Here is a 16,819-nt window from a genome sequence, read left to right on the forward strand (position 1 = left end):
ATAGTTGATTTATACCAAGGAAATAATTTTGGAAGGCTTGAAGTTGGATTTGATTTTCCAGGGAGCTTGGCCGTGAGCTTCTCCTTCAACTTGTGGCTTTATTTTGCTAAGTATAGAAATGAGGAAAGATGACTTGAAAGTCATCTTTTAGTCCCACAAAAATATCTCCACTTGTATATGGCCCACACATGTGTTGGACCAATTAAAATTAGCCACACAATGTGTGGGACCAATCTCATTTACAAGGCCACCATGGCATTTTGCACAACATTTTTAATTCCAATTTTTGAATTGTGGTCCCAATTTTCCCTAAGTGTTCAATACCCAAAAAAAATTCATGCACAACTTATATCTCAAAATAAAATCGAAGGTCAAGAATCCCGACTTTGTATCCCGAAATAATTTTGTCCTTAACTTATCGTAATAAATCCATATTATTCCACTGTACAAAAAAAATACGGGTTCTAACATTAATGCCCATAGCGGACAACTGGTTCATGATCCCCTGAAAAATATTCAGATGATCTGTCATTGCGGAACCATCGTGGTATTTTAAACCCAGCATTTGCTTTATCAAAAACATCTTGTTGTTACCAGCTTTTCCGAGCATACAAACTTTCAAGACGCTCCATTGGGAAACCGAGCATGTGTCTCCCCGTAAATATGGTTCAACACATTATCGTCAACTCACCGTCTAATAAAGCCGCAAACCCGCCGATGTAACAAATTCCACTCTTCATCCGATTTATTATCGTTTTTATTTGCAAAGACAAAGTTCATGAAAATTCTTGACATAGAGCAAATCTTCCATTTTGCCCTTCCAAATGACATAATTTACGCCACTCAAAGTAATCATTCTACTAGTGTCGCTTCCATCGTTTATCACAAATACAAATACTATTTTATTCGAAGACCAAAGTAATTCTTTTCGACGTGGAAGTTCGTATCGTGCCGGCAACCTACGTAGCATACTCGTACGTAACCTTGGCTCGATACCACTTGTTGGGAATAAAATAACCCCGCAAAAATAATATTCACTTCGTATTAGTGATAAACGAACACTAATTTATGGTTAAATTAGCAAGAATAAAATGCAAAGAATAATGACACCAAGATTTTTACGTGGAAACCCTTTCCGAATAAGCGGAAAACCACTTCGCCAAGATAGCAACTCGATATCACTATAATAAGGAATTTTACATCAGGTAGTAACGAGTATAAATACTCCTAAGACCACTACACCCACAAAAGAAAAACACTCTTTTTGATTTTTCCCACCTTACTACAATATCACTCACACTCTATTTTTCTTCACGCTGCATCGTTTTCTTAGCCTATGGAATACCTCACTTTGCTCTCACTCGATGTATTGTCCGAGATTTTCTTGTGTGTCGCTCCAAATGAAGCTTAGAACTCTATTTATAAGCTTTCGTAAAACGCGTGAACAAGAACACCGCGCGAACAAGAAAACCGCGTGAACGATCACCGCGCGAACAAAGGAAACAAGAACCGCGTTTTATATGCGAACAAAGCACTACGCGTATTTACTATTCAACTCTGGTGGGCCCCACATGTCTGAGGGACCTACTCAACACACCCATCTTATCTGTTTGAACCAAATTATATCAAACAGGGGTGAGTCAGAGTAATATAAAAAACAGCAGAGTCCTAAACAAGTGTGTAGAGATCTTCATTTGCCCCGTGCAGGTAGTTCCACTTAACTTTTTCTATAATTCCTTATCAGAAAACACATGAAGATCTTTCCATTGATAGATTAAAGGCTATACTATAATAGTAATAAATAGCTAAGATCAAGTTTAGGATTGCAACTGAATGGACAAAAGAGAGTTCGGGACATAAAAGAACGAGAAGATGAAAAGTTTTAAGCCTTCTAAGAGACAAGTAGTCATTCAAATATTCAATAACATATAGGATAATAGAATTTCTACATGTAACAACCTGTACAGTACTTCAAGAACCAAATGCAATTGATACAAAATCATAGTGTTTCTAGCAAATTATTTGACCCCAAATATATGATTGAGATAAAGAGTTCCTACTAATGTTGAAAAACAGAAAAAAATAACCCTTGTTATGGTTTTGGTTAAGATGACAACTTACATATACTATGATTAAAAAAGAACACCTATCAGTCATCTTCCTGAAATCATGTTAAAAAGGATTAAAAGAAAGAAGCAATGAGAAAAATTACCTTTTTTTATTAGCTGACCTTAGTACACAATAACAGATTGAGAGACTGATGAGGATAAAATAAACATTCCTTTTAAGGAAACGAGTACGGTGGCTTTTGTGAAAGGACAATTGGACCCTTCCCTTTATACGGGTATTTACAAGTGCGTAATACTAATCCTTGATTAATTGAAAGGGTACCTATTGTCATTTTACAGAACCTTCATGTCTTTTCATTTTCCCATTTTCACGTACGATTTTCAAAGACAACTTTCTGTTTGCCTTAATTTATTTATCTGTAATTACGATTTCCGAAAAGTCTCGCTTTGGGGCTGATGAATGATGATGGTACTCTGAATTTCTTTAAATACGTTTGTCGAGCAAAATTTTGTTTTGTTTTGCAAACTGTGATTTTGGTCTTTACAAAGGAAAATTGTTTGGATAGCTGGAAGCATCAAATCTGATTTAATAATGAATTACTTCTAGTTTTAGATTTAAAAATCTATTCACTGACATAAACATGAGTTACTTAAAATAATAATAGATCAGTAAATAACGGAAATAATTTCACTGATGATCATCATGTAATGATTTATACTAAAAAAAAAAAAAAAAAAAAAAAGACTTTCCTTCTTATTATCACAAGTCATCTAAAACTAAAGGCAAGTTAACCAAAATATTCCTCTCCTTATTTGCTGGCACATATGGAAAACTAGAAACTTGGAAGAATTTTAAAAGCTAAGTTTCCCATTCACAAAATTAGCAGTGTTTAGCGCATGAGAATACAGAAGAAAAAAACGAACAGATGAAACTGAAAGCATACGATCTCTCAATGTTTGCTGCTTTAATAGCAATTCCTCGATATTCAGAGAAATAAACTTTGTAACTCACTTTACCTCAAACATATAGGGAGGTGAAATGGAGGAGGAGTGAAAAAAAAATAGTTTTTATTAAAATTTAAAAATTATTTTTACTACTTCGCTCTCCTATTTTTTAATTATACAGTAATTTTTGTGTCACATCAGCTTCTAGGGTAGTATTAAATTCACTTTTTAGATGGTCAAGAGAGGTAATAGGTCGCCCGATTAGTTTGAGTGTGAACTTGACTTTTCGGTTATAGTTCAAGGGCATTTGATTTATTTTACCTAAAACATATAGCGACCGGAAACTAGATGAAATGGGCAGCATACTTAAGAATTAACAACAGGATACCCAGTGTAATCCCATAACATAGAGAGAGGTTATTTGCAATAGACCTTGGCTCAAGTAAGGCAAGCATACTTAAGAATTGCCTTATTTAATTAACTTAACCCCATGAATAATATGTGGTAAGAGCATTGTCTACAATTTCAATCTCCCCACAATAATTAAGCGCAGGAAAAGAATCGATCAGCAACTAAAGTGAACCATTCACTAAATCCATCATGCAGCCTTACAATTACAAAAGCATGAAAAAATAACAAATCCATATAGGCACATCAAAATGGAAAAGCATATCTGTAAATTCCATACAAGTCAGTCATCAGCTTTATCGACTAAAAACTGATATCAAAACATAAGTATCTACTGTTTATATCAAAAGAAGAGTAGGAGGGATATTGGAGCTTAAAGTCAAAAATACGAAATATGCTCTTCTTGATTGTCCTGCTTCAGTGTTTAAGCATCAAAAACGCATCCTGCCAAAAAATAAACTAATTCAGGTACTCTTGAATGTGTCTGCAATTATGCAATTTCTATTTTTCTTTGGGAAGTACAGGAGAACATGTCATATATTAGATAACCACATTCACAGGAAAAAATTGGTACATAAGTAGAGGATTGCGACCAACTTCCCAATCTCATCAGTTCACCTGCACATTTAATTTAATGCCCCGTCCAATAAGTCATAATATACTTCAGCCAACATTAAGAGCGGCATTACACAACACGATAATGAGCAAGATTTCATCTTGGCCTGGATAGCATAGTCAATCTTACAACTCGCAGAGAAGTTGCAGTTAATTGAATTTAATATGCTTCAGTAGAAAAATGTAAGTATTAAAATAAGGAAACTACAAAGGTTTTGAAAAATAAGTTGCATACTGATAAATCAAAAGAAGACAGCCTGAGGATGAGGTCATTGATGGAGAAGAAACATAACAGGAAGCTGGAAGGGGAAAATGGAAAATCTCTGACTGAAGTTCGAAAAATTGAGGAAAGGACCTCCTATCTTCTAGTTGTGATTTCAGTAAAGAAGTTCACCGATCAAATCTATATCAAGATCTGGTTCCTCCAATGGAATTTTTTATCATTTACAGAAAATGCTTGTCATTTTTACCACTACAATGTAATACTTGACAACAACTTTCAATTTTGCCTTCTCTTCCACACCCCCAGGTCAAATACATGTGCTAGGAGCAGCAAACTCTATGACTTCAGCAATTAGCTATTAAACATCATAATGCGCAAACTCAAACATTAAAAATCTGTGAGTGCCTATAATCAGCTCAAATTATGATCTAATATGAAGGATTTCAGTATAACATTCTTGATTCACCATTCATCCATCTGAATTTTATTTAGTCATTCGAGCTAATGAGAAAAAGCTCTTTTTTTTATTTTTTTTTATTTTTTAAATAATCAGTAAAAATCTTATGCGACCATTTGATGGTTTTCTCATCAATATTTCTTTTTTCTCTTCTGTACATCACAAGCAGAGTGATTTTAAGCGAACTCATAATAGAGAGAGAGAGAGAGAGAGAGAGAGAAGATAGCCAACTTCCAACTTAAAATCAACAAAATTCTTTTATTAGTAACATGTTGATTATGTTAAGGAGTGAAGTACAAGTCCTACAAATTCCACTCTACTTAAGCATGCAACATATTTGATTCATGTAATCAAGCACTTAGAAAGGACTAATGTATCACTCCTCTTAATAAATTTTTGCCTTGGAATAGGAATAAATGGAAGAAAAGGGGTTGATATTGGTACAATCTGATCTATTATCAGAGAGCAATCCTGACCCCGATGGAGATGGCAAACCATTTCGAAATCAAGATTTTTTTTTTAGTTCAATATTTGTTGGAATTGACACTTTAGATCCAGATAGATCGTATCTTGTAAATTCCGCAGAATTCTATTTGTATCTATGAGATCAAGTATGGAATTCTGTTTACTCACTTTAAATTGAGTATCCGTTTCCCTCCCTTTCCTGCTAGGATATTTTACATATCCATACGATTGATATTAAAGAGAACAAACAAAGATAAAGAAAGTAACAAAACTGAGGCATTTAATGAATACACTTCAGTGGGGAAAGCAATAACAGCCACTTTCAGTTTTTTCGATTAAGCAAAGAAAAGTATATGGTAGGACTATTCAATTGCATTTGAACTGCCTAACTTCATTACATAACCTGTGTGATTATTTCTTCCTACTATGGTCAGATATTTTTGCTACCCATCCAGCCATCCTTGCCTAAACAAGTTTCTTTTACACATGTCAATCATAAGTTTAAGACTAAGCTGCATACTTAGGGAGCAAAAGGTAACTTACACCATCATCAAGACCAGCAGAAAGACATCAAAACACTTCACAAGTAATATGCCAGGAACCGAATGCTGGTTTGTTTAAGTAATACCACGAAGCAAATGCTGGTTTGTATAAGTATCAAGAAAGTCAATGCCACCATTAAATTCTACTTTATAGAGGGGAATATAAGGTACCTTGACCCTCCAAATCTTCACCTCATTCATTGCTCAAAGCTTCAACTTGAACCCCTTTGAAAGGAAATCATCTCCTCTATCAAGTCAAGGATAAAATATAAATTTAGCAAAGAAAGGAAACAAATACAATACATAAGTTGTATAAGCAATCTCCCTCATTGTGAGGGAGGAGGGAAGAAAAAGGAAAACAAAAGTATACAATCTCCACATATGAACTCTGTGCTACTTCAACTAAATGTTAACAATAATGCCCTGTTATTGAAACAAGTGGTCCTAACATCTCTACTTGTAAAAGATGTATAAATACGTAAAAACTATGCTAAACGCTAAAAGAAAGAAGGCTACAAGTTAACGGAATGACGGACCTCTTCTTTAGGGCTTTCTTCTTTCCTCCTTTATCTTGATTATACCGATCACTTGTGTCATCATTGGAACTGAGGTGAGCGAGGCTTCCCAAATAAACATAACTATTGAAATGTAGAAAGCCCCGTAAAGCCCCAATTTCAATATCAACGATCTTTATAGAGTCCCCCGCAATACTAGTCCACACGAATCGCCTATTATCTAGTTCCACAAGAATTTCCTCTCCATTCTTCGAATATGCAAGTGGGACCACAGTACAGCCAATTTGCTTATCTGGTTGTTCAAGTGATGCAACCATAGTCCATGAGTCCTTAACTCCATATTCCTTCATTTCCCATATGTCCACATGGTCCACAACAAGATCCACATTTCCCCAATCATCATAAGAATCTATCAAGTAGGTTTTATATACGCAAAGAGAACCTCCCAATAAGACCAAATTCACATTGAAACTCATATAACGGGGAGGGGGAACAAGTCGCCACTTTTCAGTTCCAAGATCAAAAGCAACAATCAGGAGTTCTAAATTATTTTCGGGTATCTCCATCTTAGCACTAGCAAACCAATGCAATGAACCATTTAGATAAGTACCTGGTTGATCTACATATTGGAGGAAATAAGGAAGTTGTTCATCAACCCCTCTCCAACAACTTGATTTCAAACTATAAACCTTAACATCAGAGTGAAAAGAACCTTTTTCAGAACCCGAAAACTGCACAATTCTAACAACCTTATAATCATTATTGACAACATCATATCCAAAACCAAAACTAACATGAACATGATTTTCACCAATACCAAGAATGGGTAACTTCTTGTGCTTTCCAGTAGACGGGTTCCATAAAGCAATATCATTCACAGTATTTGATATCAACAATAAACCATTGCAAGAACCAAGAATCTTGGTATTAAATTCATAAGACATCAAAGGGTTGGTCAATTCTTTAGGAGTAACAACTCGGGAATTGAGATTATCAAAGTGTAGAGAGTAAAAGCAACGCTTTCCATGTCCATTATAATCAACCTTTCTCAAGATCAAGAAAAGGTTAGAATTGGTTGTTTTCAGTTTCAGTGAATAATTGACATGCAATTTAGAAAACTCAGGACTATCAATAAGAGTCAACCAACATTTTGATACACACCTACAACGTAAGACACATTTAACGGGTAGTCGACAGAGAATTTCAGAGACAATATCTAATGGAAAGGTTGACATTGTTTGAGTAGGCGACTAAGTTTTGGACTGTAACTGTTGGGATATATATTGAAGCGGTTTCTTCAAGATGAGCCGTTTCTGAATATATAAAAGGAGAACTAATTATTTGTCCCTAAAATTTCGGCTACACTTGCTCCCCTCACCAAAATGATCAACTAGGCCCCGTTTGAATATGATTTAAAATCAGAAATTTCAAATCAGGTTGATTTGAAGTATTAGTTTTATTTGGAAATGTAATTTGAATTTTTTGAATTTTTTCTCATACACAAGAAAACCCTACGGGCTGTAAAAACTATCAACACTTTCTCAGTTCTAATATAATCTTATCAAATGAGCAAATCATAGCTGATAACAAAGTTAATACTAGAAGACATTTCTAAAAGTACAATATCTATTGATCAAACTTTAGTTCAATAAAAAGAAAAATTGAACATGAATTGTAATTTAACTACTCTTTAATATAATTCTCTCACATGGTACAAACAATCTTTTCACGTCGAGCATGCATTTCCTATTAGATGACTGAGAAGACGAAATAACATTGTTACTTTGAGTGGAGTCTTACATTTAACAAATATATCTATCAACTTATGAATCATTTTTTACAAATTTTGTGCTTATTTGTAACAAATTTTTTACGCATAGAAAATTAATTTATTTTGCCATGTCACACTTTTTATTAACAAATTTGGTTGACTGATTTTATAAGAGAAAAATCCTAAGTTGAGTGATTTTATTGATATAAAACAATTTATTTTTGTCTTAAATTTCATAAAATTATTAAAATCTATATGAAGTTTGACTTTTTTTTATGTAATTTTAATTTTGTCTTTTAGTACACGCACACCAAGAATACTCAGGGCTAAGTCTGTAAGTGCACCATTGTTGTAACTTGTAACTCCAAATTTATCAAACCTAAGAGTAAGGTTAGATTTGAGGAACCGTGGAAAGCACACAAAAAGGGTGAAAGAATTTCAATTTTTTTTTTTTTTTTTTTTGCGCACGGATTGGCCTTCAAACGCACTCGTCTTTAATTTTTGCCGCTCATCTTTGTACAGTCTTTAATTTTTGTTCCTGCTACTTATTTAGTCAAAATATCTAGACCTACTTCGCAAGATATAATTTTATCACTTTTATCTTAGGAAACTGAACTTTTACCTCGCTCGACATAAATTCTGTAGGAATTAAGTTATGCGGCATAAATTTATAGTACTTTTCAAATTATGTTGAGTGTTGAAAGTTATCTTGCCCGACATAATTTGTGTGAATGTTATGATACATATGCCAAAGTTAAATGTAAACTATATCTTGCGAAATCTAAATTATGTCACGCAAAAAATGATGAAGGGCAAAAATTAAAGACCATCCCAAAATAGGGGCATTTGTGTTTATGTTATACTCCCTCTGTCCCAAAAAAATTGGCACTTTTCACTTTTCAAAGAGTCAAACTTCTCAATTTTGACTATGTGTTTGAACATAAAACCTTTAATTTTTTCGAAATAAAATTTACATATTTGAAAACTACGTAAAAAGTACTATAAGTCACCATAATTAATAATTTAAAATATTTTAAAAAACATATGAAAACATCACGGTCAAGAACAACTTGTTTGACTCTTAAAAAGCGAAAAGTGTCAATCTTTTTGGGACGGAGGGAGTAATACATACCGTTCTTGACATTTGTATTTGAGAGAGAAAGCTATGCTTAGATCAGTTCCTTCAGTCCACTTTTCTGGTAAGCTAAAAGTGCACTTTACGTAAGTAAGTAGTCCCGTATGAAATTCAGAAAACATTCATATCTGACACTTGAGGAGAAGTTAAAAGTAAACTATGCCAAGCAAAATTCAAATTATGCCGCGCCAAAAATGTTGAAAGCCAAAAATTAAAGATGTTACACCCCGGATTTTCACACGTTAAAGTCGCATCATGAGTTAGTCTAGGCAAGTTCAAAAAGAAATTATCTTGAGGTTAAAAGGGATTGAGCTTATTATATAAATGGTTACAAGAATCTATAAATAATATTAGTAAGTGGCGGAAGGTTTAGAGAGTGAATGTATCAAAAAAAAAAAAAAACATGAGTTTCGTCAAAAGTCAGCAAGTTGGGAATACGATAACTTGTACTTTTGAGTGAGAATAGGAATGCTTCACATGCTAAGAAAGTAATGATATGAAGTATTTGAATCGTATAATGGTCTCTTGTTAAGTTGGAAGTCAAACGAGTTGTAATACGAAAGTCGACAAAGGGCGTCGCAAGTTAAGTTTGTAAATTTCACTGAAATTTGGGTCAGATGTCGAAGAGCTTTTCTCTCAATCTACTTGGAGTTACGGGGTGATCCACCTATCAAATTGAAGGTCTACGAGTCTAGTTTCCAGCGCATTTTACAGTTCGTAGATACGACATCAGAGTAGAGAGAGATTCTCATTTCCGTCCAGGGACGCAAATTGCCGCGGGAACAGTGTGCTAAGTCGGTGGCTTTAAATTTGCCCAAATATATATATAGGGCCCTTGCACGAATTTTTCTTCCATTTTCTCACCATCTCCAACCTGGAAAACCCTCAAACTCTCTCCAATGAATCCTCCATCAATCTCAATCCCAACCAAGAGCAAGTCTATCAACTTTAATATGAAGAACAACATGGCAACTTCGAAATTGTGATTTCTTCACTATTTCACCTTTCGGAGAAAAACCTTGCTTTGAAGTAACTTGGGGTTTGAAGTGATTTTCATGATCTAAGGCATATTTTAACTTCCTTTTGATCTCTTTGAACTTCTACGAGTAATTGATCATAGAAATTGGTGAAAAACCCCATAGAACAAGCTCTTCTATATTCTTATGAAACTTTCATGAACTTAGCTTATTTGTTGGGCCGTTTTATATGGTTTTGTTGTGTTGTTTGGAGTTGTGGTGTGGATGGGATAATATTGAAAAGGAGAAGTAGAAAAGTATAATTTGGCAGCGTTTTACGGAAAAAATTATGCTACAAAAGGGCCTATAAATTCACGCCCATGAGTTGCTCGATTAAATGTCTAAATGAAGATTTCTATAAGCTATGACCTTGGTTTTGATCTTAAATAGTCCGTATTATGTAGGAAATCGTTCGTAAGGCGTTCGAGGACTCAGGAAACATGTATAACCCCATCGACGAGGTATGTAGGGCTTTCTCTTCTCTTTTGTGGCATGACTAGAACTCGACGAACGTTTCATTGATACATTCATTCCGTGAAAACATAAGTCGATCATGTTCTTATACTTGAGCAGCCCTCTACTTCATACATGACTTATATTAAAGTACTGTCCATATTTCCATGTTTCTTTGGTTATTGATTGAAACGTTATCGTAAAACTTGAGTCGGCCGTATCCCGAAATGGTTAAGCTTACCTCTTCTCTGAAATAGCTTGTATTAAAGTGTATTCCCGCATTCTTATCTTTCTTGTCCATCACTTAAATATGACGGACCTTCCATCGATATAAGTTTCCACTAAATATGAGATGAATACGCTTCCTTGTGATTGACTAATCTTTATTTGATATATGATTGCATCAAACGCTTTTCATGCTTCCATATCTCTTTTGGCCACTGAATTGGAATGTTTCTACTAAACTTGGATTGATCATATACCATCCGAATGAGTTGAGCTCTACTTCATGTGTAACTCATACCAGGTATCTTACATGTTCTCCATGTTATTGTCTTTTGAAGTGAAAGGCAAAGAATGTAGCGACAATAACGACAGTAGGAGGGTAACGACGATAGGTCACTCCAACTTTTCTTATGATATCTCTTCTGAGGTCAGTCTTGCATTGCACTTATATATATATATATATATATATATATATATATATATATATGTATTTATTTTCATTACCGAGCCGCGCTATAGTCGGCCGGGTAGGCACTTATATGTGCACCTAGACATGTTTCTTTCTTTACCGAGCCGTGTTGTAGGCGGCCGGGTAGGCACGTAGCTGTGCATTGCCACTGATCAGTTGGGCAGAGATGATGATATGATAATGAGCTCACCCCACAGAGGGATATATATTATTATATGATATGATATGATATAACCCTACACCGTGAGGAATGATTTTTACGAGCATACAGTTATATTCCTGTCATGGTTATGGTCGCCCTCAGTGGCCTCGTTCAGAATTTCAGATTGTCTCTACATCTCTTCCCATGTTATCTATATCTCTTATGCTTATGTTATGTTTACACTTACTGCCTTACATACTCGGTACATATTTCGTACTGACGTATTTTGTGCGCTGTGATCATGCCCACAGGTACGGTAGACGGATTGGTGTACCTTTCTCAGTAGGATACCAGAGTTCAGCAGGGATGTTCGCACTCCATTCTCCGGAGTTGCTGGTCAGAGTCATCAAATAGGATGCATGCATGTATATATATATATTACGAGTATGGCTATGGCTACGTATATATATATATATATATATATATATATATATGCATATTAGTGCTATATATATATATAGGCTTACGACTATCGGTCGATGTACAGGTATTGTGTTTGGCCTTGCCGGCCTTCTGACTAGTTGTTTTTCTTGGTTGTGGCCTTGTCGGCCCTAGTTTGTTGCAAAAGGAATCATTCAAGAAAAGATGTTATGTGGCACATTTATGGATCTTCAGGAATGAAAAAATGAGATATGTGCAGTAGGCGGCTTGTATGAATTCGCATAAAAGCAGAGTGATTTTCATTTTTCACCGGGATGTGATTATCCAAAGTTGCGCAACTAAGTGTCTGGCACGTAATTGTCACTTGCTACCAGATTTGGATACGATGTTAATTCATACGGAAAAACAAAGTTCAGGGTAATACAAACATCTTATAGTTTAGGTGTCTAAGTAAGAAAGAGAGCCAAATTTAGGGGGAATTTTATGTATCAAATTTCAGATGATGAGATGTGTAGTAGAGACCAATTTAGTTTTAGGATAGAACAGAAAAGTTCATTTAGGGGGAGCTGTTTGACCTTTCGTAACACGTGATCAAGCTTATAATAACTACAGTTGCAGTATAAGATTCTTTGGCTAAATTAGAAACTGAACACTAATATTAGACGAATAGAATTTACATAAACTCTTGGAAACATTAAAACCAAAGGACTTAGAAGCAGCTCAAAACTGCTGATATTGCTTCAAAAAGATATACTGTTAACCATTCACAAGCAAAAAGGAAATGATAATGTAAACCTCCATTAATTACTGCAGTATGTACAGTTATTGTGCAAATAACTCACTTTCAAAGTCAAGAATTGAACCTAGCTAGTTAGTACTGTCCACTAAGTTAGCTGAAACTGTTCAGGTAGTACCAATTCTTCATAGCAGCATATCTTGTAAATACGTCTTCGACAGCCAAGACTGTTGGTCCAACATTAATGTAGTGTGTTCCATCCTACTTACAGCCAATCTATCCTTCATAGTCGCATGATCTAACATGTCTTCCACAAGGTCAGAAATAAAGCTCGATTCTTCTGTTTCACAAAGTGTCTCTTGTTGTGTCTCGTTCTTCTCAAACAGTGTCTCACCCGTATCAAACATCTCAGGCACATTATTTTCTGGCATCACAAGTTCTTGATTTTGAGAAAAATCAGTTACCCCCAACAGACCATTCTCTTCACCAGCAGCCTCTTGAGTCTGCACCTGAGGTTCATTAGATTCTACTATTGCTTGCTCAGAAAAATCGAAAGGAGTGGTCTGCTCATAGTTCGGATACATCAACACTGTGACACCCATATATTCAGCTAAAGTATTCAATATTTCAGACATATTTTTTTCTGGCCCATTCGCAAAGTCAGGGATTACAGGTTGATGAATCTGAGAAAAACTAGTTAGCCCCAACAGACCATAAATCTCATCTCCAGGAGCCTCTTGAGTTTGCACCTGATTGTTCCTCATAGCAGAATTCCCCCCAACAGTTAGTAGTTCAACAAAGCTTGTACTCTTGGCTTCAAGTTCCAAATATGCAATAGAGTCTTCATTAGGAGCAAAAAAACAACCTTCTTGTGTCTGGTTCTTGTCCAACACTGTGTCACCTGTATTTTCAGTCAATCTATCCTTTTCTTTAGGCAGATTAATTTCTGGCATCGCGTTCTCAAATTCTTGAATTTGAGAAGTATTTAGCCCCGAAACACCGTTCTCTTCACCAGCAGCCTCTTGGATTTGCACCTCAAGATCATCAAATTCCACCATTGGTTCTTCAACAATATTGATAGGAGTGATCGCCTTATATTCGTGATCCATCAATGTCTCAACAGAATTTACTCCTGAAGTCACCTCCATGTCCACCATTGATTCATCAACAAAATCGATACTATTCAGATTGCTGCTGTGAGTACCATTAGAAGAATTCTTTCTGGACAACTTTTTTATGGCACAAATAACATAATCTTTATACTCAGAATTCTTGAACTTTCTAAGAAGAGTGTCGCAGAACACATATTCCTTCATGAGCCACTTCCCATGATAATAGTTAGTAGTCTCATAGCACATACTCTTCTTTCGTCCGATAATCAAAGGCTTGCTCTGATTACCATAACTCATAGGTACATTCTTTCCCTTATCTTGCTGCTTCCAAGTTCCAAGTTTTTCACCCACAATTCTGCAAAAACTGTTCCCTTTCTTCCGCCTTGGTGTAATGAAGTAGCGGTAAATACTAGTATCCTCATCATCTTGTCCTCCACAATGGCGGCCATGGCTATAAGTTTTCCAAGGTTCTTGTTTGTAAACATCATGCTCAGTAATAAAACCATTGTCACACAATGGTTGTTTGGCAATAAACCTCAAAAGGAATGTGAGTAACTCTGAATCTGTTGGATGAAATCGATACCCTTCTTCAAGATTCTCTAACTCCATATTTCTTGGAAGAATAAAAAAGCACAATTTTTTGCGAAGATGAAAAAAACAAAAGAGAAGTGTATAGTACGTGTGGCAGAGACTAGAATGTTTTGAGCATAAAAATAGGGGTTTATGATTTGTGAGTGAATTTATACAACAAAAAGTGGATGAATTATAACTCAAATCCTTACCTTTGTAGGAAAGCCAATTGGTAACAACTTAGGAAACTTTTTTCTAACGGTAATATTTGGGAATTTGGGAGTTCAGTAATAAAACAGCATACTCTATTTATTTGGAAACTTGGAGTTTAATACTTAAGAAAACGGGTTCTATTTGTCTATTTTAATCAATTGTAGAAAACCATGTCTGATCTTTCAATTTACGGTATATAATAACAATAATAATAATAATAATAATAATAATAATAATAATAATAATAATAATAATAATAATAATAATAATAATAATAAGAAGAAGAAGAAGAAGAGTTAGAGTTAGAATAATAATAATAATAATAATAGTTAATGGTAATATTTACGGTTTACCATTTTTTTTTTTAATCATATCCGATATTCGTACTCCATCCGTCCTAATATATATGATGGTGTTTGATTTGACACAGAGTTTAAGAATGAAAGGAAAACTTTTGAAACCTGTGGTCTAAAATTTCAAAATGATTATAGATATTTATGTGGCTATAAATCATCTCATGAAAAGTAAACTGGAAAGTTTAAAGTTAAATTTTTACTATATATGTAAAGGTGTCATTCATTTTGCGACTGACTAAAAAAGAAAAGAGTGTCACATAACTTGGGACGGAGGAGTATCTTTTTTGGGGCTTGACTAATTGAATTCCTGCCGGAAAGTTCCACTTTGGGGTTAAGTGCTCCCAACAAAGGCAACTTCATTCTCGGTGCTTGAATTTGAGACCTCTAGTTAAGGATGGAGAGGGGGTCGGACCATGATTTGAAGTTTAGATTTCTTACAGGAAAATCAAGTTAATGTACAATACTAGTTGGGTTCACATATAAATAGTTATAAGCATTAAGAATATTTCCTAATATAGACGGTTCCAGGTTTTTCTCATGAAGGAGATTCAAAATATAAAATGTAAACATACGGAAAAACCAAAAGGATCAACATCTGTTATATTCTCCTATATACTGAAAAAAAAAAAAATAACTTAATACATCGACAACCCCTTAAACTTGCTAGTCAGTTACATTTATACACTCGAACTACGACTTGTTCTAATTGAGTACCCCAACACATGATAAAGTGATCCTATCAGATACTTTCGGTTCAAATTTTTTGAAAAAAAATTTACTCGTATTCTCAAGCGCCCATTATATGGATAAAATTAACCATTTAAAATATTTCATCTTCTTTAAGTATACACATTAGACTCATTTGCAACAGGAAGTCTGAGCATATTAACATGATTATTGCATCTTTTAAATTTAAAAAGTCCTCATAGTGATACATACGACTATCATGGCTCCAAATGTTACTTGTCACAAGAAATTAGGAGGAGATCACATCACCTCTTTATATTAAAGGGATGTTTAATCCCCAAATCCTAATTCTAACTTAGCACGAACTCTTAGTAGTGGGGATGCGACCAGTATGTGGGATAGAACGGCTAGTTGCATTAGGGTAGTAGCTAGGGAAGTGCTGGGGGTCTCGACAGGTAGTCGTGGTGGGCATCGAGGGGATTGGTGGTGGAATGGAGAAATGCAAAGGAAGGTGGAAGCAAAGAAGGTGGCGTATGCGAAGTTTATAGAAAGCGAGGATGAGGTGGAGAAGTGGACGAATAGAGAACTTTATAAGATGGCGAGGAAGGAGGCGAAGTTGGCGGTTTCGATGGCAAAAAGGGCAGCTTTTGAACGCCTTTATGCGGAACTAGAGGAAAAAGGCGGGGATAAGAAATTGTTCAAGCTAGCCAAGGTGAGGGAGAGGAGGGCACATGATTTGGATCAAGTGAAGTGCATCAAGGACGAGCATGGCAAAGTATTGGTAGAAGAGGCTCACATTAGACGGAGATGGCAGTCATATTTCCACAAACTCTTGAATGAAGAAGGGGACAGGACATTGTGTTGGGAGATTTAGAACTTACAGGGAGGCATCGCGATTTTGGGTATTGCAGGAGTATTAAGGTTGAGGAGGTTAAGGGTGCTGTTCGTAGGATGCGCAAGGGAAGAGCGACAGGACCTGACGAGATTCCTGGAGAATTTTGGAAGATTGCGGGCTCGGCAGGTTTGGAGTGGCTGACTAGGTTGTTTAATGTCATCTTTAAGACGGCAATGATGCCCGAAGAATGGAGGTCGAGTGTAATGATCCCTCTATACAAGAACAAGGGCGATATCCAGAGTTGCAACAACTATAGAGGTATCAAGTCACCTAAGCCATACTATGAAAGTGTGGGAAAGGGTGGTGGAGATGAGGGTGAGGAGAGGTGTATCTATTTCGAGAGAACCGGTTTGGATTCA

The 16,819-nt window shown here is 35.4% G+C and overlaps 1 protein-coding gene across 1 annotated transcript; it reads right to left on the reverse strand.

Annotated features, from left to right (window-relative positions):
• Positions 1-1,600: 1,600 nt before the first annotated feature.
• LOC132052095 (F-box protein CPR1-like) lies at positions 1,601-7,540 on the reverse strand. The gene is made up of 3 exons (XM_059443459.1): positions 6,261-7,540; positions 5,896-5,971; positions 1,601-3,866 (listed from the first exon to the last, which is right to left on the reverse strand). Exons 1-2 carry the CDS (start codon positions 7,472-7,474, stop codon positions 5,929-5,931), a joined length of 1,257 nt encoding a protein of 418 aa, XP_059299442.1. The 5' UTR covers positions 7,475-7,540; the 3' UTR covers positions 1,601-3,866; positions 5,896-5,928.
• Positions 7,541-16,819: the final 9,279 nt, after the last annotated feature.

This window comes from Lycium ferocissimum, chromosome 4, assembly GCF_029784015.1.
Source record: "Lycium ferocissimum isolate CSIRO_LF1 chromosome 4, AGI_CSIRO_Lferr_CH_V1, whole genome shotgun sequence".
In the NCBI taxonomy this organism is placed as follows: Eukaryota; Viridiplantae; Streptophyta; class Magnoliopsida; order Solanales; family Solanaceae; genus Lycium; species Lycium ferocissimum.